A 26,566-nucleotide genomic window follows, 5' to 3' on the forward strand; every position below is an offset into this window, starting at 1 on the left:
ATTAATTGTAAATAAGTTAAAAAACGTTGGGGCAGATGTATTAACGTGGAGAAGGCATAAGGAAGTGATAAACCAGTGATATGTGCATGGTGATAAAGGCAGCAGCCAAACAGATCCTAACTGTTAATTTACATATTGGAGCTGTTTGGCTTGTGCCTTTATCACCTTGCACATATCACTGGTTTTTCACTTCCTTATGCCTTCTCCAGGTTAATACATCTGCCCCACTGTTTGTGCACAGCCAAAAAAAATGTGTTACAAATAAACAGTCATCCTTGTAATAATCACCAACAGCAAGCACATGGGGGTAACGTTAGTTATTTGTTTTAATTTTCAGATGTGATGTTGGCCATAGCAACCAATTTTTTTTTATTTTTTTTTGCTCGAAACAGCTACATAAATGTTAAGTCTAATACAATTGTTTTGCATGCCCAACATCACCAGTTCTAAACATAGGCCACCTTAAGACATTTTCAACCATATTTTTAATTTTCAATTATTTGCACTATATTTGTTAAAGTTTTGGGCAGACCACTGACTGCCTTGAACAATGTATGAGTGTATTGCTCAACACATTTATTGTATTGTGTGTGTTTTACAAAAGGAAGCTTCATACACAATATGTAAATGTAGTAATTTGTATTTGTTAGAGTTCTTCGTGTTAGCACATTAATTATGGCTCAGAGTCCAACAATTCCCAGAAACATTTTTCAACTGAGTAGGGAACGTTAGAAGCCACATATTTCTACAAAAAGGTGAGCTACATTGTTAAGTTTAGGCCACAATCTATTTATCATTTCCAACATGAATGTTAAGAAGTAATGCATGTTGACGTAAACCTATAAAAAGACCAATGCAAAATATTTACTAAATAGTGGCCGTCTTCAACCCCATACAGAACCACCCATCATGCCCGAGGATGCCCAGCAGGAAACTGACTTGCAGGATTCGTACACACTACACCTGCAAGCGATAGATCCAAACCAGCCAACCGCGCCGCAGGACATAACCCAACCACCCCAAACATCCCACATCCCCCAATTGAGCCCAACACCACCCCAGCCACAAATGGCCCCAGAGTTTTGGAGCAGTTGGGCCACACAACAGGCGCAACACTATGCCTGTCTGAACACCCACACCCAATACCTTGCCAGTCTGCCCCATCATCTGCCTAGACTCAGTCGGAACTCAGGCAGACTGATAGTTCAAGTTGGCAGAATTGCAAATTCAATGGAGCAGATGAGGGCAGATAACAGCCAAATGCAAGCCAATTTGCAGCGAATCATGGATGACCAACAGCGGCAGCAATAAGCCCTCATACAAATTATCCAACACAACCAACTGATAAACGAAAACCTCTCCCGCATTATTGCCAACAACACTGCTGCTAATACACAACTCACTGCAAGCCTAAACAACCTGAGCCAAAACTTTAATGTGTTGGCATCCCACCAACTAAGCTCAAGCTCGGGAACAACCACACCAAGCTAGACCCCAGTAACCTCCCCAGTTAGACGCTCCAGCAGAACCAGGACCAACGAACCATCCCAATCCTCTGCACCCAGCACACAAAAAAAAAAGAAATGAAGGCTGCAGCAACAAGTACAGTATTACTTTAAAAATAATGTTTTGGTAATTGATTCACTAAAAATGCCTGTGTTTAAGGTAATAAATTAATCACACGCAATATGTGTATTGTTTCATTAGCTAATGAGTGACAGTGTAAGTTATACATTTTATTGCCTAACTGTAAACAACATGAGAAATAACAAACAATAATGCAACACAAACATAATTAAGACCTATAAAACATTTTATAATAGTGGTTAGGCAAGGTTATTTATGACTAAATAATACTTACCGTTAAAATAACGCAGAATCACTTCTTGCCTTACCTGCCTCCCTACATCTGTACTCACACTGTCGCCAGATGTTTCTAACTCATCTACTTGCTGACTGTTTTCTTCATCAACAACATGGGGCAGATGTTGGCGCAAACACATGTTATGAAGAAAACAGCAGCAGAACACAATACTAGTCACCTTTGAGGGACTATACAACAAAAGCCCTGCAGACTTATCCAGACACCGAAACCTAGATTTCAGCACCCCAAAACATCTTTCTATCACATTCCGCATGGACTTATGTGCATTATTATAATTGTGTTCAGCAGGAGAATCAGGTTGGGACAATGGAGTAAGGAGCCAAGAGTAGCAGCCATAACCACCATCACCTGAAAGACAGATATAGGCAACATTAGGACATGTGGTTTATGGGAAATAAAATAAAACAATGAGGAGGTTGAAGTTACCACACATACACACAACACACTTGGAACATACCCAGCAGCCAGCCATCAGGCATTTGTCCGGCCACAAACTTAGCAAAGAGGGATGACTGACTGAGGATGAAGGAGTCATGGCAGACGCCAGGGTAACCCGCAACAACACTCATAATTTTTAAATTTGCATCACAAACCACCTGGACATTAGTGGATTGGCCCGGATGTCTATTGGTATAAATATATTGCCTGCCCCTAGGTGGTCTCAGCTCAACGTGTTTGCAATCTATGGCACCCAGCACATTGGGCATGCCAGCAAGCTCATAGAAAGCTGCATGCCACTGCGACTCCTGGGTAGGGAAGCCGATAGAGGCATCTATGTGGGTATCCAAGACATCCAAAACCTGAGTGGACATTACAAAATATAAGGTGAGTGTCATGACCTGTAATAAATAAAATACTGTGTTATATTACATAACAGAAGCACCACTTAGACATAGACGTGTATGTATGTTTTAACTCACCTGAATTAAATATTTTGAAAAGGTGGGCTGTGAGATACCAATTACATCGCCAGTCACAGCCTGGAAGCTGCCAGTAGCCATAAAATGCTACACAGCCAGGAGTTTGTGCAGGCCTGAGACAGAGCGAGAGTGTGCTGTCTCAGGGTCTATGTCCAGTTTGACAAGGTCATACAGACGGAAAATGTTGATTCTATTTAGCCGAAACATCTGCATAACCTGGTCATCGGACAATGTGTTCAAGTTTAAATGCCCCCTAAAAAAACTAGGCCTGCGCAGCCTCCGCGGCACCTATACAACCTGCTGACCATGTTCAGTTTCCTGGCCCTGGTTTATTGTAGCCTCATGGAGCAGTCTCAGGTATCCCCCAGCAAACAAGAAATCAGTACTACACACGGCAGCAGCCATTTCAGAGTGAGAGATTTGAAAAATGTGCTTGGGTCCCTTTTAAAGATCTAAAAATTCAGGTGTGAGTAATGTATAATTGGCAACACATGTAAACACGCTTCTCAAAAGCAGGTCTACTTTTTTTTAGGCTTTTTTTACAATTTGTATTTTTTTCACGGCAGCAAATGCATTTTCACGGTAGAGATTTCAAATACGAATGCATAGTAAATGACCGAGTTCTATACCTAAACAGCCGCGTTTGACCGATGGTGTTTTCATTCGTATTTTTACTACCTAGCCGTAAAAAAAATACGAATGCCCTCATCACTGTCGAGATTTGAGTTTAGTAAATTCCCGAGATGACACTTTGTACAAAAAACACAAAATCGGTAGCTTAGTAAATATACCCCAGAGTTGGTGATAGAACATAACACAGTCCTTTAAATGGAAACAAGCCCGGGGTATACCATTCTATGTCTGAGAAGATGGTAAAAATGGTGTCACATCTTGCTGTTAAGTCCACCTGCCTGCTATTCGTCACCTACGCATTGGGTCTAAAAGACTTTTTCACTTAAATATATAATGTATATTATTACTGGTAATTTAAAGGACATTGCCATGTCCATTAAAATGAATATACATTTGTTTATTTTGCATTGCTGAATAAACAAGGCAATATGCAGAACTAAGAGATCATTATGTAGTTTTGAATGATTTTGTCATATTCTGTTGCTGAAAATGCATGTTGTGAGCACTGGGTGTAAGATTATTATTATTATTATTATTATTACTACTGTATATATTTTTTCTGGTAATGGGAAGATGTATAATACAGAAATAAAAGCCATGTATGATTAATCTAAATATCACATCATATGAACAAAGTAAAGAAAACATTTAAAAATAAAATGGAAGAGGGTAAAAGTTAGGACAAATGCTACATAGAACTGTTATTCATCCTTACTAAGTGGAATGAATGTAATACCAGAATGTTGACAGTTATAATATTGACATGGTTAAAATGTTGACATCATAAATATCAACACCTGGAAAATGTCAACATGGACAGAATGTCAACATATGAAGCATCAACATTGTCAAAATGTAAAAATTTGCATTAGGCTTAGGGTTAGATTTACTGCTAGGTTTAACATTAAGCATACTGTTAGGGTTGCGTTAGGTTTAGGGTCAATGTTAGGGTTACCATTTGGTTTAGTAGACTCATATCAAAACACAATACTACAGTGGTTTCCAAACGTTTTTGAAACACGGCGCCCTAGAGTATAAGAATTTTTTTCACAGCACCCCTAGGCCATAAATTTCTTATTGAGAAATTTAGAAAGAATTATTAAATTAAGTAAATTGTATTTATATGTCATTCTTAGGTTCAGTTATGTGGTGAGGGACAAAATTTGCTTCTGTTTGTCCCCATATTGTATGACTGGCAGCCACCAGCACTGGTTTTTCCTATTATATTGACCATAAATAATTTGAATTGTTCCTGAACCACCAATCCAAGGCACCCCTGCAAGTGTCCCGAGGCACTCCAGGGATCCATGGCACACAGTTTGGGAACCACTGCAATACTACATTCTGACCATGTCAACATTACATCAGTGTCATCATGCTGAATGCTAATATGATCAATTTTTAACATAACATACCATACCTGATTTTTATCTACCTCTGTGTGCCAAAAACCACGAAGGATGCATAATTAGCATGTAACAAGCAATAGTCTGCCCCAAACAAAGCGCAGTTAACGTAAGGCCTTATTCAGGTTTTTTTTTTTAGCAAACCAATAAAAGCACACTAATGGGTAAACCCATGTTGCACTGCAGGTGGGGCAGATGTAACATGTGCAGAGATATTTTGATTTGGGTGACATGTGTTCAAACTAAAATCTAAATTGCAGTGTAAAAATAAAGCAGCCAGTATTAACCCTGCACAGAAACAAAATAACCTACCCAAATTTAAATCTTTCTGCACATGTTACATCTGCCCCACCTGCAGTGCAACATGGTTTGACCCATTAGTGTGCTTTTTTTATTTGCTAACAAACCTGAATAACTCCCGTAATACAGTACTTCAGACTGGTGGTCTTCAGTATGTTGACTGATGGGATCCCGGCGCACAGTATACCGGCGCCGGAATCCCGACAGCCGGCATACCGACACTTATTCTCCCTCGTGGGGGTCCATGACCCCCCTGGAGGTAGAATAAAATAGCGTGGCGCGCGTAGCATGCCACCGTGCCCGTAGCGTGGTGAGCGCTCATTTGCGCTCGCCATACTGTCGGTAAGCTGGCGGTCGGGCTCCCGGCGCCGGTATGCTGGTCGCCGGGAGGCCGACCGCCGGCATACCATACTAAACCCCTTCAGACATATGCAGGTCCAATGGTCATAGTAAACCACTGACCAGATGCTCTCTCTGGTGTGAAGATTAAGGACTCACAGCAGACTGGGTCGGAAAATCTGCTGTCACTGGGAATGTGCAACAGCTCCATTCTTCCCTTTTTACTGCCTGTAGTGGCCTTTAGCCATGCTGTGGGGAAGAAGGGTTTCTGGGTAACTGGACCCCACCCTGCATATGCCTATGTAGTCTGCATAGTTTATGCATATGCAGGAACAGGGCTAGGATGATAATTAGGCAATTTAGGAACATGTCAGAAATGCTGACAAGCCAGAAGAGTATCAGTGTGATGGTTTTAATTGGCAAACTTATTTTTTACAATGACTCTCAATGGAGCAGTCATGAGTTGAAGATTTTTACAGAAACTAGGCTTCTTGACCCCTACCAGTAACGTGCGGTGGGGTGAGGCAGGTTAGGCAGAGCCTTTCCCGTTGTACTAACATTTGTGTCAGAGTTGTGACTGTATAAAGTATATGAAAAATACAAAGAATATGTTTGAAATCTCTTATTACAGCAAAAAAATGTGGAGTAACATGCTGTGATGTGTAAGTCTACAAAATAGTATGGAGTGTTGCTGTTTGCCTACATCTGAATTAAATCATCAGTGACTACAATAGTGAGACACCCAATGAATGTTTGAGCATGTTATGAGATTATTAAGATAATGAAAACTTCTTTCTTTCTTTTTTTTTTACAAAGTTATGGGTTCATGTGATTTGTATATAAAGACTGCTTTTTAGCTCCAGTCCAGCCTGAAGGCAGATGATGGAATTATTACATCAAATGCTGTGGTAATCAATGCAATCAATTCCAGGTACTGAATACATTAAAATCTTCGTTATAATCAAAGATGAAAGTGTAATTTTGAAAGATAAACTACAACTCTTTAACATGCTTGTTAATTAAATAAAGGTAGAGAAAATTTTTGAAAGATGCTTGACATGAAATGTCTCAACAACACTTGTCATAATTGTTAACTTCTGATCTCCTTTATAAAATTATTTTAATGGGAATCTGCATTATTCTGACACCATTAAAGCATAAAAACGAAAGTTCAAATCACTTAGAACAGTGGTATGACAAGTTTATATTGGCAGTAAAATTTCATATCACATGTCCTGTAACAGTATCATACATCAAAATTATTTTAGAAACATTTAAAGCTATTTTATTGGTTTTCAGTGCTTTAAAGTGTTGTTGTCTTTGTCAGATTAGAATTTACAGGACTCTGGAGTTAATTAAGTTACACTGGGGTCTATTCATCAAGAAGTTCAATGACCACTTACTGCAATTTGCAGATGCAGACCAATTTTACCTAAAGGTACAGAAAGTATTACCTGTGCTAGGACAGCTGCTCCAAACAGTAGATGTCCCACAACCCCTAACTTTGCAACATCCACAGTAAAAGTAGAGGTAAAAGTGTATATTGCTGGGTTCCGTCCAAGGATTCTTACTGCACATATAATAATAAAATTAATAATAATAATAATAATAATAATAATAATAATAATTTTATTTATATAGCACTTTTTCTCCCAAATGACTCAGGGTGCTTTGCAGACATCAAGAACAATGCACATAATACAGAAGATTTAAGTAATACAGCGACAACGCCACACAGACATAAAAAGAAAACCTTTAGCACACAGTAAGCATAGTGCTGGATTGGTGTTGGCATTTCGGGTAATAACTTCCAATGGTTATGTAGTCCACCCTCAACAGGAACCAGGTGAGGCAGCCATCTTGGGCGCACTGCATAGGATTACGCTGGATAAAACATTCCATCCCTAGATGAAATCACACAAAATTAGGTGTTTGTAGTGTCCTAATGCTCAGAGTAGGGTCCCAACAAAACCACCAGGTCCATTTATTTTTCATACCATCCACAAGAGTACCAGATAAGGCAGCCATGTTGGTCACACTATGAAGGTTACACTGTGGAAGGTGAGCCACACAAGAGCCCAATGCACATATAGAAAAAATGACACTTGTGTAGTAGTAGTGTGATATACCCTGTATGGTAAAATCCACATAAAGAACATCCTTCCCGCAGAGGAGCCATCCAAGGTCACCATCTGGGGTGCACTGCGTAGATCACCCTGGCATGGTGTGCAATCCGAGAAGGTACATATCACAGAAATAGCACACAAAGCAGTGTGTGCATGCACTGTGAGTGCAGGAGGAGGCAAAGGATTGCTCCTTGAAGTCTGGTCCTACTTCTTGTTGAAATCAGCAGGTCTCAACAGGCTCTGAAGATGACATTACTTTTCAGAGCTTGATGAATAGAATAATTGCTTTTTCCTGGACCATACACGCTAGTGACAAATCTGCTCTTTGGTAAATCTAGGAGAAATCTATGATATCTCAATCATTGCTACTTTGCTAAATGGGTCCAGAACTTTAAAAAGAAAGAAACAACAGTTTTCACACATTTTTAATGGATCCTTTGATGTTGATGAATAGGAATCATGGAGAGACTGAGTGATGGGGATGGTATGAATATAATTTGAATAACACACACATGGAAAATTATTCTTTTTGTGATATAGTATAAAACATTGATGCTATACTAACCATTCTCCACTGAAGCATCCTCCATCAATGTCTTTGGGGCCGATTCATATTTTTGTGCCATGGACCTGCAGGATTTAAGTATCTGTCTCACTGCAAGCTGCAGTAGCAGACACATATGTACCAGGTCAATTCAGTATTTTTTCCGGCCATGGGCAGATGCTTCACTGCTACCTTTCCCAATTAATTACTAATTACTAGCATCAAAAGTATAGGATGTAGCAAACAATGTATATTGGAATAAGATCAAATGCACCTCTATATTAGCCAAACAGTCCCCAATGACAGATGGTGTCACCCCACAACACAAATGATACAAAACTAAATAAGTCACCAATGGGTCCACAGGTGCTCATAGTGATGATACCAGTCCAAAATGGATACAATTTCTCTGTACTTCTTCAAACTGAGCCAATCCATCAGCATGTAACCAAAAAAGATACACAGCATATAATGGTGTAATACAGTTATATCGAACTTATGTTGACATTGTTTTGGTTTGGGTAAACTCGTATCACAAATATCAGTCTATTAATTCATCTATACAGATAGGCATGTATAGGAGAAGACCCAACTCTAGGATGAACGCAGCTCACACATTCATATGGAGATAGCCAGGGGACGTGGAAGCATCTGAAAGGACCTGGATCACCATTCCAAGTGCATGCGCTTTGTGTATTTGTAGAATACAGTCTCAAAGTAGAGACAGATTCAAGAGAGGAGCTGGAAAATGGGAGGTGAGCATTGAGCATACAGGAGGACACTGTGAGGCATATTGGGCAAGAGGTGAACTGTGTGGCAGCCATGGTGGGAGGGGGGCTGGGCAGTGTGGTGCATATTGGAGGGGAAACTGTGTGGCATACGCCACTGGTCACAGCTCACCAGGGATACAAACCAACACAAAATCCATTAACAGAACAATTGTATGTCAATAATATTATGATTGTCCTAAAATATTGTCTTTGTTTACAACATAACTTTATAGTTAATTACTGTATACGAGGTTCAACACCCTTAAGACCAGAAATAAAAATGCACTGAGCTATATTAGTAACTTGGAATGATCTCCTGCACAAATAAACCTGGTTCAAAGACTCTGCTTGCTCCATTGCATTTTCAAATTTGAACTTACATGTTATACCTAGCAAACACAATAGTCTATTGATGGAGGAAATAACACTTCTCTAGCCTTCTTGGTAATTGATTTTGAATATGGGAGGCCCTAAAAAATACCCAGTTCGTGTACACTAGGCTCATTGTAGTCCATGCTAAGAGCTCCATGTAGGTAGTCTAAGAGGGCTACATAAACTAAGAAAGGAAGGTTGTACATTAAGCCTGGGCATGTTCTATTCCTAGTGGGACTAAACCCAACTAGGCCATACTGGATAACTATGGGTAAATGTTCTGACATCAAGAGAGAGAGGAACTGATTCATTTAAAAAAAAACCTGTATCTATTAGCTTGAGTGAGTTCAAATAGGCTTGTTGGGCACATACATCCTTCAGAAGAAAACCAGGACTAAACTTTGGCCCCATCTCACTATACCCTAATAGATGTATTGTTTTGTTATTTCTAAGCCCTATACCTCAGAAACCATTGATCCATAATATCTTGCACTGAAGAAAGCTAACAAGCTCAGACAGCTGCATACAAGTGTTATTGATGGCTCCGTATCTTAGGCTGTATACATGATAGGAAGCCTGTGTTTCTGGATGAATGGTTGGCGAACAGGACATATCTTTATCATTACTTATTACAATAAGGATTAGTTATTTGAGCTTTTGTTCTGTGGGATAAAGCTGGTTGATATAAACTCCTTAAGATTCTGTAGGTATCTACTGTTAAAAAAATAAACAATAACACAAATGTGATTATAATAATGCTCCAACTAGTAAACCTGCAGGTAGAGGTGGCTATTCAGTACCTATTCTGCAGTGATATATATCATTCCTTCTACATTACAGCAATAATAATGTTGGTTGACTTGTAGCGAATTGTTACTGCTCTGAAAGGTGTTATGGAAGCAATGTTATACAGTAGCTATGAATATGTAGCAATCTCTCACTAGATTCTCCAGATAAACTACAACACAGATAGCCGGCAAGGCCTGCTGGGACATGTACTTCCACAAGCCTAGGGAACAGTAAATAAAGATGCAGACAATGACTGGAAAAAAAATTCTAGCTTTATTTTACTACTAAATCCAGAGATTTCTTCTGGCCTTCAGTCCTTAAGTAATCCAAGAATAGTCCAACAGAAAAAAACAAACAAATACACACAAAAAAACCCACCCCAACAACTAGTGGAGCTGCGCTAGAAATGCCTGAAAACAGCAGAGATCAGAGCAGTTTGATTGGCTAGTTGTTTTTAGAATCACTGGTGTAAATGAACTCCATTGTACTACTCTGACTTACTAGTCACAAATAGATTCCTTATAATATATTAATGATCTTTATTGTATCAGGAAAGTGCATTAATACAGTTTTCATTCATAGAGCATGATACTATTATGGCGCACCTACTGTAAACACACGTTCATGTTTGCACGCACCCCAAACACCTCTCCAAACATAGGGCGGTACAGTTGCAAGTTGCATTATGCCCAAAATATGCTTTCTTTGACGCATGCACCATAAAACAAATGCAATTTCTATGTCCATCTTGTGCCAATGTAGTAATGTGGCCCTGTGTGCAATTATGCTTTGATACATAAATAACAGTTGACAACAAGTTGGGTACACACCTTTACGTTCACTTGACTGATCAGGTTAATGCTCTCGATCAGCTGAGCAGTGTGTCCACAGCTTGGCCTCCTGTCAACTGCTAGCAAACCCTGTACACAATGTGCTAGAAATACCTGAGCGTGTATGATCTTCTATGGGATCGGGACAAATATTAAATGGTACATAACATGTGGCCTCCCAATCCCGAGCATTGCAGAAGCATTATAAGCCATTTTCTAGGCTAACGCTCCTGCAACAGTACTGCATACACAGCTATACAATTGTTTCCCTGATCACCTGATATAGGGTGATCAGGCTAACTATTGTATACTTGTATACCCAGCTTTACAATACCAACGGCGGTCAGAATACCGACCACCACATCCCGCCAAATCATAATCTCGCCAGTCAGCATGCTGACCAACAGGGACTATTCCCACTCGTGGGTGTCCACAACCTGTGGCGAGCGCAGTGGCCCACTGAGCCCGCAAGGGGCTTCGGTGTGCCCTCCCCCCCACCCCCCCAACAGCCAGCTCGCAGCCAGGATCCCGGCATCAGTATTGTGATCGGCAGTTCCCTGACCACCGGTCACACATACCTAACCCGTTGTAGCAAGCAGTCAGGTACCAGGATGAATATTTAAACATGGAGACCAAGGGACTGACTCTGATTTGCAAACTAAAAAGAAGAAAAAAAGCACCTGAGCAAAACCATATTGCACTGCATGTGGGGCAAATGTCAAAATGTAACACGTGCAAAGAGATTTAGATTTGGGTGGGGTGTCTTCAACCCGACATCTAAAGTGCAGTGTTATAAAAAGTTGTCTAATATTTGTGGGCTACATGTAATAGCAGCAAATATTTATCCTGCACAGAAAAAAATCTAAATGTATTTGCTCCCTTTGCTTGGCAACATGTTTTGTTCCGGACACAAACGTGTACATTTTCTAAGGTGTGAGCATTTTTTAGAAGAGGAGATGTTGCACATAGCTTCTAGAAGATAATAGCAGGAATCTGATTGGTTGTTATGGGCAACATCTCCACTTCTAAAAAAAAAAAAAAGAAAACTCCCACCCTGGTAAATAATATACCCCAAAGGTTCTTCGTTTTTTCACTTTACTTACAAATTTGAATCAGGCCCCCAAGTCAGGAGAAAACAGTTTCCTAATGTGATGATATGGATGATGGCTCAGTTTAAATTCAGCAAATGCTGAACATACAGTATTAGAGCAATGTAGTTCTTTCCCCAGGCAGAGTGATATGAGCAGGAAGAAGTTTTATATAATCTGGGAGTTCAGTTGATTATTTGGCATAAACACAAAGATAAAATCATTAACCTACAAGAATCATGTAAATAACATATATACCACTAAATAAAACAAAACAGATAGATATATATATATATATATATAAATAAAAAAAATTAATGAATATATAACCGAAAATGATAGTTATAGAGAAAAAGTCATCGTATTTGTACTACATGACAATGATAGTTGAAGAAAAACAAAATGTACAAATATGTTAGTACTACCCATATCATAAAAACAAGATAAAAGTATGAAATGAAAAAAAAAAAAGAGGGGGAAAAAAGAGTAAACCGGGACATTATTGTTTTAATGCACGATTTTTTGGTATGTTTTGTCTTTATCATTGAGGCTGTGAAATATATCAGCTGTGCATTTTAATACATATGTGATAACTGCAATTTTTCCAGGTGAGCTTCATTTTAACATGTGGGTCCTCACTGATGGCCACCTGGCTCCTTGCTCACAGGTAGTTATAAAATATATACATCATGTGTGCATAAGTATATAGAGTGTATACACAACACGAACCCAGATATGGCACCTTTTTCACTAGTTAGCTACATAGACATAGATAGATAGATAGATAGATAGATAGATAGATAGATAGATAGATAGATAGATAGATAATGAGAGAGATTAATCGATGTCCTTTGAGTCAACTCTGAAAGAGAATAGGAGGCACACATAAGACTTATATCATAGCTGAGGTTTGTAATGACCCTGCTCTTAAAAGTTCCACAGCTAAACGTCCCTGCCGAGATGATACTTCTAAAGAATAGAACGTGCAGGTATGGCCCCGGAAGGTAGCTTCTAATTGAAATATCTTTGTTTGTTGTCGGTGCCCCCTGCTTGCCTGATATGTGAACACAGCATGGCTGCTACACTTCATGTCAAGATCGTTAGAATAGCTGAGCGTTTGCAGCAGGGAAATAACTGCTGCAAAATCCAAACCTCCATTTCACCTCCTATTTCTTGCAAAATAAAAAAAATATATATATAAATAAAAAACTCCTATTTCCAAGCTCTGTGCACACAGTGTAATAATAAGAGGATTTAGAGTTTGATTGCTTTCAAGTCATTTTAAACCACTGCAAGCAGTCAGTTATCCATGCGTAGATAGGTTAACAAACCGCTTTCTTATCACAGAACATAAAGAACAGCAATTGCATTATCTTATTTGTGGTAATGAATTCACAGAACATTTGCCAGCCTTTGTAGTTTCAAGAAAAAAATGATAATGGCATATAAAGCAGCATGGGTGGGTCATTTTAGGCCAACTTTTTATTAAACACAGAACATATCAGTTCGTTACAAGAGGGGTCATTACTGTTTTTACTGTATACAAAATATGGTTTAACACATTGGGAAACTGTAGAAGACACTTGTTGTGAAATATGCACACAGTGTAACATTTTCATCACCAGTTAATGTACCAAAAAAGACCTGCAATAAATCATTTAATGTCCCTTTTTGCAATTTTATTATTTTCTTTTTTTTAATTTCCAACTTTTGTCTTATTTTTATGACATGGGTACTATTGGCATGTTTGGACCTTCTGTTTTTCTGCATATACCTGCGATATTGCTGTCATGTAGTGCTGCTATATATTAATATGGTTACTTTTTCTATATAATTATCATTTTTAGCTAGCAACTATATTTAAATAAAAAAATTGATGCCAAGACATAGATCTGACAGATACTGCTTGTGCCCAACGTGCTCTGTGTATTAATGAATTTCCCGTTTATTTTTGTGCGCCATAAAAACAGTAACATTAATGCTTACAAAAGGCCAGGCATTTGGTGGGTCAATCGAAGGACGTCTGGCATGTGGTTGGACGGAAAGATGCTTAGGCATGGTGTAGCTATAACGAGTTTCATCAGTATCATTGCCTCCTGTTACAAGCAATATTGTGCACTGCAGCCGAGATTGGAGCTCTGTCTCAGTAGAGCGTGAATTAGACTTTCCCATTTGCCATGTGTGCTTAAACTGCCTTGAGTATATTTCCAGCAAGTTGTTGTGTTAAAACAATGTATCAAACTGGCGATCGATCGTCGAGTTAATTACAGACATGTACAATGAACGCTGGCGTGGAAGGTGGAAAAGCTATTTTCAGAACGCTGATTTCAATAATTAAATCGTTCACCTATGACAGAAAAACATTATTATAGCTAAAAGCATATAATAACAGCGATGAATGGATATACACATAGCAGTGTGTTTGTTATATAAAAGAATACATTATTATGCCAACGTGATAAAATCTGTGATTTTCATATCCAACCCATACGTTTTACAGTGAAGACGCAAGGTAGATTTATAGCAGTTACACCTGAACCGATTAAAGCATTTACATAAGCCCTAGGGGAAGGCTTGAAGAGAAGCAGCAGGAGAAAAAAAAAAAGATCTGTAGAATGAAAAAAATGTTTGAAAAAATAAAAAAAAGTCTGTTGTAATGCATCGTTTTGCACGCTAGAGGGAGCTTTTAATCCACATTTGCAAGAGCTGTGCAAGAATTTCGGCTGAATCTGTGCTACAGCAGATACAAGGCTAATCTACAATCAATTGAATCTATTGTATACATTCTGAGCCAATATAAGAAATTCACTAGAGGGAGAAGTTTGAGAAAGGCAGATTTCATAGCATATTGCGTTCATAACGCGTGGATTTTTTAATATCGAGAAATTGATTCAATCTTGTTTACTTAAATGTCGCTATGCCTGCAGATTGTTATCAAAAGTATTCCTAGGTGTATAAAATAGCAGCAGTTTTTTTTTTATGAAACTTCGCTATGGCAATACCTGTGCCCATGCTAATCACATCCATTATCTGCTGTGTTTCCAGCCTCTGAAATCTGATCGCAGCTTCCTCAGCACTCAAGCATTTTCCAAAATAAACGACATCTGTCACCAGGCTTCCTTCCAATAATGCCTACCATGGGAAGCGACTGAGATCTCCTGCTGCCTGAGCTTGTCGTGCTCCCATTGATCCACCCTGTCCTCCCTGCTGGCTTGTCAGTATGTGATCTGAGCACACACGCGCACACACACACACACACACACACACACACACACACACACACACACACACACACTTGTAGTTCACCAAAACGGAAACACACAACCATGAAAATGAAATAGCTCCCCCCCCCCCCCCCTTCCCCCCCAAAAAAAAATTGTTACACTTCTATTTATAACTGCTCTGGTAATATTAATAAGAATACAGTGTCACCATGGCTGTCAGTAGTGAATCATGTGAAGCACAAGGTGTGATTGCCTCACAGACACGCCATATATATCTCCCCATGATGTGTAGAATAAAGAATAATGCACTGTGATACCCTGTTGTTAGCTGATGAAGAAGAAATCGGCTCGGCATAGAATAAACGAGAGGTGTATGTATAACTGCTGCCAGACGTGGGTTATGGTTGGGTGGTAGGACCAGAGGCTGCTATTACTGAGTTATTATGTGTTTCACAAAGCTGCACTGTGGTGTATAAATAGCACGTCTTTTTTTATAGGGTTGGAGACATTATTGAACACATTTCTACTAAACCAAATACAGACTTTTTAATATTAAACAGAAAAAAAACATACGACACCTGCTTATTAGCTTTGATTTAAACACACTGATGTGTTTTATGCCGGGATTCTAGTGAGAGAACTAACAAGTCCCACTCCGTGACTCACCAGGCACCAGGCACCAGGCAGCAGCAGCCGCAGATCATTGCTGGCTGGGTTACACGATGACAAGGAAGAATACATTGATCCATGATCGTGAGGAAGACAGACAGAGCTCTGCATCCAGCGCCCTCACCCTGCTTGCTGCCACTGATATCATATGATGAAGTCACTGTGCACTTGCAGTGCTGCTCTGCATCCATCACTCAGCGGTGTCAGCACCCTGCACTATGGAAGCCACTGACATCCAATGCACACAGCATGGGCTCTTATATACAGCCAGCTGCATGCATGCAGGGTGAGGTTCCTGGGGCTCCTAGGACAGTGTAGGATGCCGACACAGAGCACAACGGGCGCTGCACAGATTCTTACTGTGTGGTGGTGCCTGTTATATGCATAATGGTGTAAATAGAATTATGTACACAGTGTTCTTAGTGCATAGCCGTGTGAGTGATGAAATGCCATCCAAACTGCCATATTGTGTGATTAGCCAAGCGTACAGAATAGAATATATGAGCTGCTTTCATCGTGTTAGCACTACAGACACAAATGTTTTTACTTGGCAGTGGAGGCTTCTTCTTTTATCTGAATGGCCACTATTAGCCCTTGCTGTAAGAAGCAGCTCTCCCCAGTGTGTCATTGGGATGTATACAAAGTAACAGGCAACTTCCAGTTGTGACATTAGTAACACTGTACTGGGAGACATAGTAACACTGTATTGTGATACAGTCTGGAACTGGATATATTTGTTTACATGTAACATGTATGCTTGATACATTGTTACATTGCTGTTATATAAAGTAAGGAAATAATCCCCCCTCCTGTGTAAGTGGAGGCAGAAAACAGGCCGGTGTACTGTAGGTTTACCACTCCTTGGCATTAGGGGATTCCTCCTCTCCTATGCCATGCCAGCAGGTGCTGTACACTATAAAAAGCAAACACTGTCTCGTCACAGGCCCACTTCCACTGAGGAATCACTATTTCACGCAATATTCTCCAGCTGGGGTTCTCCTGTCTAGCAACTGGTGTCAGGGACGTTCCCTGGGAATTGAGAGTGTTTATCCTTTGCTGGGGTTCCCCTTCCATTAGTACACATCTGAGTTCCAGTCCCCAGGGCAATGACTATTTATGCACTACCCTCAGGGACTGCTGATCACAACAAGTGTTGCACCTTTTAATGTGCTCTGTGTAGTGTCTCCATGGTGTCTACCTCAAGAGCCCACAGCCACGGTGTTTCCAGCTATTTACAAAGGTTAAATCAGCAAAAAAAAAACGCTACTGACGTATAAAAAAGAAATGATAATTGTAAATCGTCCATGCGCACAAATATATACATACATGCTATGTACAGGGTAACATAAATACTGTGGGAAACTAGGAACAGCAACAGAGTTTGGACAGTAAAACAATTTAAGGAGAACACCTCCTCACTAATCACATACACATACAGGTGACTGTGTGACCACGATGCAGGATTACCCCATGCATATGTATTGCTATCTATGAGGCAGATTGTGCAGTAACTTTCCTGCGTGTCTCACACCCTCCAGCTGTACTCAGGCTGAATGTAGAGTATATGCTCTGTAAGATGCCAGCCCTGCACAGCCCATCTCCCTCTGCAACAGCCAGACATGAAGAATACTCAGCAGCAACTTCATCCTCCTCCCTCCTCCCTCCATCCTTGTGCTACATTAGCAGACAGCGTGTGAGGTCACAGCTACCGCCTGATTGTATGCAAGGCACTGACAGACCTGCCTGCCCCCCTCCCTACTCACCTTCTGTGTAAGAGTTCTGCAGAGAGATCACCACTTCATGGCAGAGGGGGGCTGTGAACTTCAATTGCTCTGCTTTCCACAGCATGTATACCCCCCAGCATCATACTGACAAAGTGTTATTGAGATGTCAGTGAGCTTTGTGTGAGTTACAGCTTATGTATGTATGTAGAGATAGATAGCTATATCTATATCTATACATATCTATCTATATATCTATCTATATATATATATATATATATATATACTGTATATCTATATCTAGATATATCTACATATAGAGAGAGAGAGAGAGAGAGAGATGCTATATATATATATATATATATATATATATATATATATATATATAGATCTAGATAGATATAGATATATGCAGATAGATACTGTAGATAGATAGATAGATAGATAGATAGATAGATAGATAGATAGATAGATAGATAGATACATGGCAGCACTTATTGCTGACCACGTTCTTAAGATGCTAACTATACACTGAGCTCTTGATGTCATACCCTGGAGGCAAAGCCACGGACACCGACTTGAGGAGTGCGAGGTGCTGCCTTTCCTCGCTCACACTACCCCCGTATCTCCCTTCTGCCAGTGACGCCTCTCTGCTAATTGACTGACGTCCCAGTCAGGCACCACCCCCCGGCCGTTTCCGAACCTCCTATTGGTTGGCAGGAGGAGTGCGCTGCGCAAAAACAGCTAAACTGTGAGCCGAGCGCTCAGACACTGCCAGCACCGCCAGCGGAGAGCACAGAAGCTGGGAGCAGGCAGAGCTCATTACCTGCTGCTGCTGCTGCTGCTGCTGCTAGATCAATGTACAAACCATAAAAGTCACAGCCCTGGGAAAGTGGAGGATCATCGTGGAGCCTGTGACATTGGGAGGCTACCAGTAATAAAGTGACAGATCACATACATATAAGTCACAGAAGAAATTGCTATTTATCATTATTTGGTCCCTGCACTGAGCAGGCTGTGAAAATGGAACTGTAGCCTGGATGCTTATCAATAATATAATATCTGTGCACCTAGAGCAGCAGGGAGACCATGTGCAGCGGATGTGACAGCCGGAGTGGCTGGGACGGGGAGAGGACTATCTGTGTGATACACTGACCGGGGACTGGCTGCTTGGGATTTATCGCTGGCAGAGAACAGAGGGATAATAAGGGATTGTACTGAGGAGTCTGATGGTGACTGCAAGGCATGCTGATGAGGGGCTGCAGCCCGGCTCCATCCGTTGTAGCACAGTGAGCCAGTGACCTATGTGGAGGGGATGAAACAAGTGCACTTTCCTTGCTACACCTGCTTCTCATTCCCTACAACCCTTGTTACTCGGTGATTCCGCTTTTTTGCCTATTGGAGATGATTGTGTTATTCCTGCTGGCGTGCATTGTGGATGGTCTGCTCTCCCAGCTCTCCTACAAGGTGCAGGAGGAGAGGGACCATGGCACCTTCGTGGGGAATATCGCTGAGGATCTGGGCTTGGACATTACAAAACTCTCCAGCCGCCGCTTCCAGTCTGCCCCCAACTCGCGGAGCCCTTACCTGGAGCTGAACCTGGAGAACGGGGTGCTGTACGTCAAGGAGAAGATAGACCGGGAGCTGATCTGCAAGCAGAGCCCCTCCTGCCTGCTGCACCTGGAGGTCTTCCTGGAGAACCCGCTGGAGTTCTTCCGAGTGGAGATCGAGGTGCTGGACATCAATGACAACCCCCCGGTGTTCCCGGAGTCGGACATCCAGGTGGAGATTTCCGAGAGCGCCACCCCCGGCACCCGCTTTCCGCTGGAGAGCGCCTATGACCCGGACGTGGGCAACAACTCGCTCCGCACCTACGAGATGACCACCAACAGCTACTTCGCGCTGGACGTGCAGACCCAGGGGGACGGCAACAAGATCGCCGAGCTGGTGCTGAGGAAGCAGCTGGACCGGGAGCAGCAGGCGCTGCACAGGTACGTGCTGACCGCTATGGACGGGGGCACCCCCCAGAGGACGGGCACGGCGCTGCTCACCATCAAGGTGCTGGACTCCAATGACAACGTGCCCGTCTTCGAGCAGCCGGTCTACACCGTCACCCTGCCGGAGAACTCGCCCCCGGGCACCCTGGTCATCCAGCTGAACGCCACCGACCAGGACGAGGGGCAGAACGGGGAAGTGGTGTACTCCTTCAGCAGCCACAACTCGCCCCGGGTGCGGGAGATCTTCAGCATAGAGCCCCGCACCGGCCGCATGGAGGTGAGCGGGGATCTGGACTACGAGGAGAGCAGCACCTACCAGGTCTACATCCAAGCCAAGGACCTGGGGCCGAACGCCGTGCCCGCCCACTGCAAGGTGCTGCTGCGGCTGCTGGACCTGAACGATAACGCGCCGGAGATCAGCTTCAGCACCGTCAAGGAGGCGGTGAGCGAGGCCGCCCCCCCGGGCACCGTGGTCGCCCTCTTCAGCGTGACCGACAAGGACTCGGAGGAGAACGGGCAGGTGCACTGCGAGATCCTGGGGGACGTGCCCTTTCGCCTCAAGCTCTCCTACAAGAACTACTACACCATCGTCACCGACGGCGCCCTGGACCGGGAGCAGGTGGCCGCCTACACGGTGACCGTCCTGGCCCGGGACCGCGGCTCCCCGCCCCTCACCTCCAGCAAGTCCATCCAGGTGCAGGTGGCCGACGTCAACGACAACTCTCCCCGCTTCTCCCAGGCGGTGTACAACGTCTATGTAACGGAGAACAACGTGCCGGGGGCTTACATCTCCGCGGTCAGCGCCAGCGACCGGGACCAGGAGGAGAACGCCCAGCTCACCTACCACATCCTGGAGTGCGACATCCAGGGCATGTCCGTCTTCACCTATGTCTCCATCAACTCGGACAACGGCTACCTGTACGCCCTGCGCACCTTCGACTACGAGCAGCTGAAGGAGTTTAGCTTCATGGTGGAGGCCCGGGACGGGGGGTCCCCGCCGCTGGCCGGCAACGCCACGGTCACCGTGCTCATCGTGGACCAGAACGACAACGCGCCCTCCATCGTCTCCCCGCAGGGCAGCAACGGGACGGCCCGGGAGCTGCTGCCCCGCACGGCGGAGCCGGGCTATCTCTTTGCCCGGGTGGTGGCCGTGGACTCTGACGAGGGGGAGAACGCCCGGCTGACCTACAGCATCCTGCGGGGCAACGACATGAGCCTGTTCCGCATGGACTGGCGGACGGGGGAGCTGCGGACGTCCCGCAAGATCACCAGCAAGAGAGACCCCCAGCGGCCGTTCGAGCTGGTGGTGGAGGTTCGGGACCATGGACAGCCGCCGCTCTCCTCCACAGCCCTCATCCAGGTTCAGATCGTGGACAGCTCCGTGGAGCGCCAAGGGGGGGAGCAGCGGCCCAGCCGCTCCACAGACACCGCGCTGGACCTCACCCTCATCCTCATCATCGCCCTGGGCTCCGTCTCCTTCATCTTCCTGCTGGCCATGATCGTGCTGGCCGTCCGCTGCCAGAAGGAGAAGAAGCTGAACATCTACAGCTGCCTGGCCGGTGACTGCTGCCTGTGCTGCTGCCCCCCCTCCTGCTGCTGCAGCCGCCAGGGCAGAGCCCGCAAGAAGAAGCTCAGCAAGTCGGACATCATGCTGGTGCAGAGCTCCAACGTGCCCAGCGCTACCCAGGTGCCGGTGGAGGAGTCCGGTAGCTTCGGCTCCCACCACCACAACCAGAACTACTGCTACCAGGTCTGCCTGACTCCTGAGTCTGCCAAAACCGACCTCATGTTCCTGAAGCCCTGCAGCCCATCCCGGAGCACCGACACCGAGCACAACCCCTGCGGGGCTATAGTGACCGGCTATGCGGACCAGCAGCCTGATATCATCTCCAATGGCAGCATCTTGTCCAGCGAGGTAAGACTGAGCTATACCACTTGTCTATGCGTGTCACGTACATCGCTACTGCTACTGCTTTTGCTACTGCTGCCCTCATTCATTCACCACTAAGCTCGGTTAACGTTTTAAATAACTTTTCACTTGTAACCAGATGTTACTGATCCCCTGTTATCTGCAAAGCTGTTTCCATGCTCAGAGGAAATCCACTCTGCATGTACCCTTTCATGATCTACAGTCCCTTTCTCCCCATAGAAATCCATAATATATTAATTTGTGTGTGTGTATATATATATATGTGTGTATGTATGTATGTATGTATGTATGTATGTATGTATGTATGTATGTATGTGTGTGTGTGTATATATATATATATATACATACATACACACACACACACACACACACACACACACACACACACACACACTACACTGTACTATTTTTGTTTCTGCTGTATTGATCTATTCTGGAAGTCCTGACATGCCAAATGCATGCTGTTTTATATGTGTAACAAGAAATCAATGCATTTAGTATAATACACTTGGTAAATAATATATTGGCATTAACCATTCAGTCCTGGTATAAAAAGAACACTCGGCTCGGTGTTGTGCACTATTTTACTGTTCTATAGAGACTTGCCATTAGAATTCCCTTAGAAAACTGTTGCAGCTTGCAGCTAACACTGCCTGAATGTGAATGAGCCCAGTCTGGCACTGAAATATTAGGGGGATTTTTGTCTGCACAGGAACGCCTTAAATTGCCACTGTTCACAGAATAATCTGTAATTTGATTTATTGAATATGGTCTGAAATCGTTTCTCCAAGGAGCATGTACAGTCTATTGAAAACATGAATGTAATTGTCAGTAGAATATGCTGGATTTATATTGTATGTTGTTGAATATGTGTGGTGTGTCATCCTCAGCAAATGTAGACATTGAAAGCATGTATTTGAATGTAATGTAAATCAGTTCTGCAGCCATTTTAAATGTAGTCTACATGGATACAATCAGTAAATAACCTCCCTCTTTTATACCTGCCAACATTTCATCCTTTTGCAATCATTGATATTGGTTTACAGAGATTGTACAGTGTGTCTGCTGTAACCCCACCCATTTTGTGAGCACAGTACTAAGTGCATGTGTCTTTCTGGGGTTCAAAAAAATACCATCACTCCAGTGTCTCAGAAGGGTGGTGGTAGGTGGTGGTGGAGGGGGGAGGGAGAGGTGGCTGCCCTCTTATGTTTGTATATTTTCTATAATTGAACTTATTTCATTGAATAAAAAGCACTCTCAGTATTTTATATGCTTCAACAGCTGGAGGCCTAGACAGATCTTTATACACTTTTAATCAATCAGCACAGTAGCTCCGAGCTGTTTCATATTGCTTGTAGTGACATTTAGAGTCAAATTGTGTCTCATTTATTTTTTAGAATAAACACCAACGCACAGAACTCAGTTATCTAGTTGACAGACCACGACGGGTAAACAGGTATGGAATGTGTTTGGGCGTCTCCTCTTTCATTTGTGTTATTTTGTACAGTGGACATTATTGTGGATAGTTAAATAACTCCATCATTTTGTCAACAAAGATCCTCTGACTCATTACAGAAATAGGAACATTCTCACTGCACTGCCAAAAGCCTTAGTCTGTCACTGTGACCCAGTAGAAATGCCTAACTCTGGAACCTTAAAGAATTCTGTAGTTTGTGTATGTCATTGCAGATTACATTTAAATGTGTATGTTATTGCACATTGCATGTAATTATTTTGTAATTAATTAATGTAGATTAATTAGTATGCAGAATGATAGCAGCATTATGTAAAATGTAACAGGTCTGCCCATGTTTTGCCCTTGCCTGACTTGCAGTCTGTGGGATTTTCTGTAGTCTGCTGAGGGGATAGGCAGTACTTGTATCAGTCACATACTGTAGTACAATTATTTAATGCAGCTCCTACTGTGTCCATAAGATGGCAGAAGAATATTTGATTTGCTTTTTTTCTCTTCAATGCTGTGCTGTTTGTGTTTGCAGTTCTGCATTCCAGGAAGCAGACATAGTAAGCTCTAAGGATAGTGGGCACGGAGACAGTGAGCAAGGAGACAGTGATCATGACGCCACTAATCGAGGTCAATCCTCTGGTAAGTCTGATAAGAGGAAGAATCAAGCATTGGTTCCTTATCCCCTTATTGGCACGAGTTGCAATCCCAATATACTTTATACTGTATGCATATTATATACAAATTCAAGTCTATCAGCTCACAGTAGTATGCATATTTGCCCATTTCTGTATGTGACGCATATAAAAAAAATAATAAAAAAGCAGAAAAAAGAATTGTGTGACATTATCCAGCTAACCTTCCTCTATTAAATCATTATTTGACAATATGATGTACAATGCAAACACTCTAAAGTATGCCTGAAATCTTTTACTAAGTGTTCCTGTAACATTGTTCTACATCCATTTTCCCCAATCATTTGTGACCTCACAAAGCACAGAAATAAATGAAAATCAGATCATCGTCTATCTATCTATCTATCTATCTATCTATCTATCTATCTATCTATCTATCTATCTATCTATCTATCTAATCTATCTAGTTTATTTTTAATGTATTAGGCTACATATAGCTATACTGTGACATCAATTTACACGCAGACTAGTTATCAGACCATCAAAATTGCGGAACAACATAACAGTAATGTCAGTGCCTGTGGCTGTGTGAACACTTGAATTGCTCCCTTGGGCGCCCTATAGTTGCTGCTGGCACACAATACTCTTGAATTCCTCCCATAGAGGTGAAGAGCAGCGTTAGCCTTTTATTTTATAGGATAATGCATTCAGCTGGAGCAGCAACAAATACTTAGAAACTCTCATGTAAGCAAGAATCCAATGCTTCTTTTGATTTCTATACTATCATATGTGTCTATGAGGATTATGACTTGTTGGATCCACTCCCATGATCTTTAATATATCCTATAATTGAGGCCAGTGTCTATAGAAATGCACTCCAGCTGTCACCCAGCTATCCTTCTCTTCCACTCAGTGCAGTGATATACACACTATTACCTCTGGCTGGTAGCAGGCACTAGGCAGAGTTTATGAAACAGACGTTGCTGGAGATATGAGAGCTTCGGTTTTGGCCTTTGCCTTGTGTGCAGTTTGCATTGTATGTGTGCTTCGGTGATGGGAAATCCTTTCAATAGAAAAGGCTATACTCCAAGCCCCTTCTATTTTTACAAGTCATTAATATGCAGGCCTAATGAGAGTTCAGGAAAGCCAAGAATCCCTGGAGGTGGCTGCTCCTTGTGGGACTTCATGCTAAAATGAACAGAGCGTCTATTTAATGTCTGAGAACCCGCACACTAACTAAGGCTTGCCAGAAGTTTACATTCAGCACAGAGAATCCTTTATTTTCCTATATGTGGGGCCCTGATTTATTGTTGTCTTGACTTAAAGAGATCTGTCTCGACCTATTTTATTATAAAGCACGTTATTAATGTAAGCGTTTGAATGGGGCTTAGCAGCAGACAGAAGTCGTACTTTGGTTTTTTTTTCTCATTTTTTTTTAAATCTGTTAACCCAGGGAAGTTTTTTTTTTTTAAAAAGGGGTTAGTTTACAAGCATAATAGTTTGTAATTAAGGAGCACAGAATATTTAATTGGCATCTGTTAGGCAGATCAACAATACACAGAAAATATATGCACTTGACTAAGTAAAAAAATATGTAATTAGAATTATATAAGTCTAGTTCCCAGATGCTATAATATGCAACAAGTAGATTTACATGTAGTATACATGGATACATATAAAAAAGATCTAATGTATTGTAAACAGTAGATAAATGCTTAAAAATATATGATACTAATCAGGCTATAAGTGAATTAGAAGAAAACATTGGGAAGGATGTTAGCACCTCACTAATGTTGGATATACTGTAGATGTTTTTATTCATGTGTAAAATCCAATCAGAAAAAAAGGTACTGGAGAGGACAATTTTATTTCTTCTCACATTTTATAGTTTCCAAGCAGAAAACATTAGGCAATTAAAAAAAAAAAAAAAACTTAACTATTAGAGGAGGGGCTGGTATTGATCTGTTCTATGCAGATGCTTATCTCTCATTATTAAATAGCCTTATTTCTATGTATGTATGTATGTATGTATGTATGTATATATGTATGTATGTATGATATCATAAACAGACAAAGGAAATAAAATAACATAAATGTAAATTTAAGAGATAGACGTAAGAAAAAGATAGATAGATAGATAGATAGATAGATAGATTATTGAAAATACATAAATAAGAAATATATTAGATTAAAAAAATATTTAAAAGAGAGATAATGGAAAGATAATGGAAAAGGAAATAGATAAATAGATAGATAGATAGATAGATAGATAGATAGATAGATAGATAGATAGATAGATAAGCGAAACATGAGAAATTCATGAGACATAGTAAAGGGAAGTACAGAGAGTGCATGTTAGATAGATAGATAGATAGATAGACAGACAGACAGACAGACAGACAGACAGACAGATAAGGGGAATTAAATTGCCAGCAAAGGGTGCGAATAGCCACTGCTGTGATGTTTAAACACCGGCAACGGCATCTCATCTTGCACTCTTCTCCTAGATTGGCAGAATGCCAGATTCACACAGAAGTGCTCGCTAGAGGCAGCAAACACTTTTGTGCAAGATCAAGCTGTCATACAGTGCAGCTATTGTCACACTGATTGGGCCAGTCGAAGGGTTTCACCAGCAATTGAATTCCCCTCATAGAGAGATAGCTAAAGAGAAGTAGAGAGATAGACAAATAGAGACATAGGGACATTTTTGTTAAACAATATTTTTTGGATATCTCCCAAAAATAGATGATTTTAGGGGATATTCACAAATATTAAGGTTTCCTAGGATGTCTCCAATATCTGCCGTGGTCCCTCCTTTTTCCGACAATAGACCAGCCCGCTAGGTTTCTATGGGGCCTGCTTGCTGTCAGGACTACCATGCTCTGGAATGCAAGCTAGTGCCATCTGAATATGGCGTTAGCTATAA

The 26,566-nt window shown here is 41.8% G+C and overlaps 1 protein-coding gene across 3 annotated transcripts in view; it reads left to right on the top strand.

Moving 5' to 3' along the window:
• Nucleotides 1-18,387: 18,387 nt before the first annotated feature.
• The window catches only part of PCDH10 (protocadherin 10), a 75,516-nt gene continuing 67,337 nt past the window's right edge, over nt 18,388-26,566 (top strand). For 2 of the 3 annotated variants that reach the window (XM_063920354.1, XM_063920355.1), the window contains exons 1-3: nt 18,388-21,528; nt 22,941-22,999; nt 23,541-23,647. In XM_063920354.1, coding sequence (XP_063776424.1) covers nt 19,021-21,528; nt 22,941-22,999; nt 23,541-23,647 — 2,674 coding nt within the window. In that variant the 5' untranslated portion in view covers nt 18,388-19,020. The remainder of the gene's footprint in view (nt 21,529-22,940; nt 23,000-23,540; nt 23,648-26,566) is intronic. The other variant, XM_063920356.1, reaches the window with a different exon arrangement.

This window comes from Pseudophryne corroboree, chromosome 1 (assembly GCF_028390025.1).
Source record: "Pseudophryne corroboree isolate aPseCor3 chromosome 1, aPseCor3.hap2, whole genome shotgun sequence".
Lineage (NCBI taxonomy): Eukaryota > Metazoa > Chordata > Amphibia > Anura > Myobatrachidae > Pseudophryne > Pseudophryne corroboree.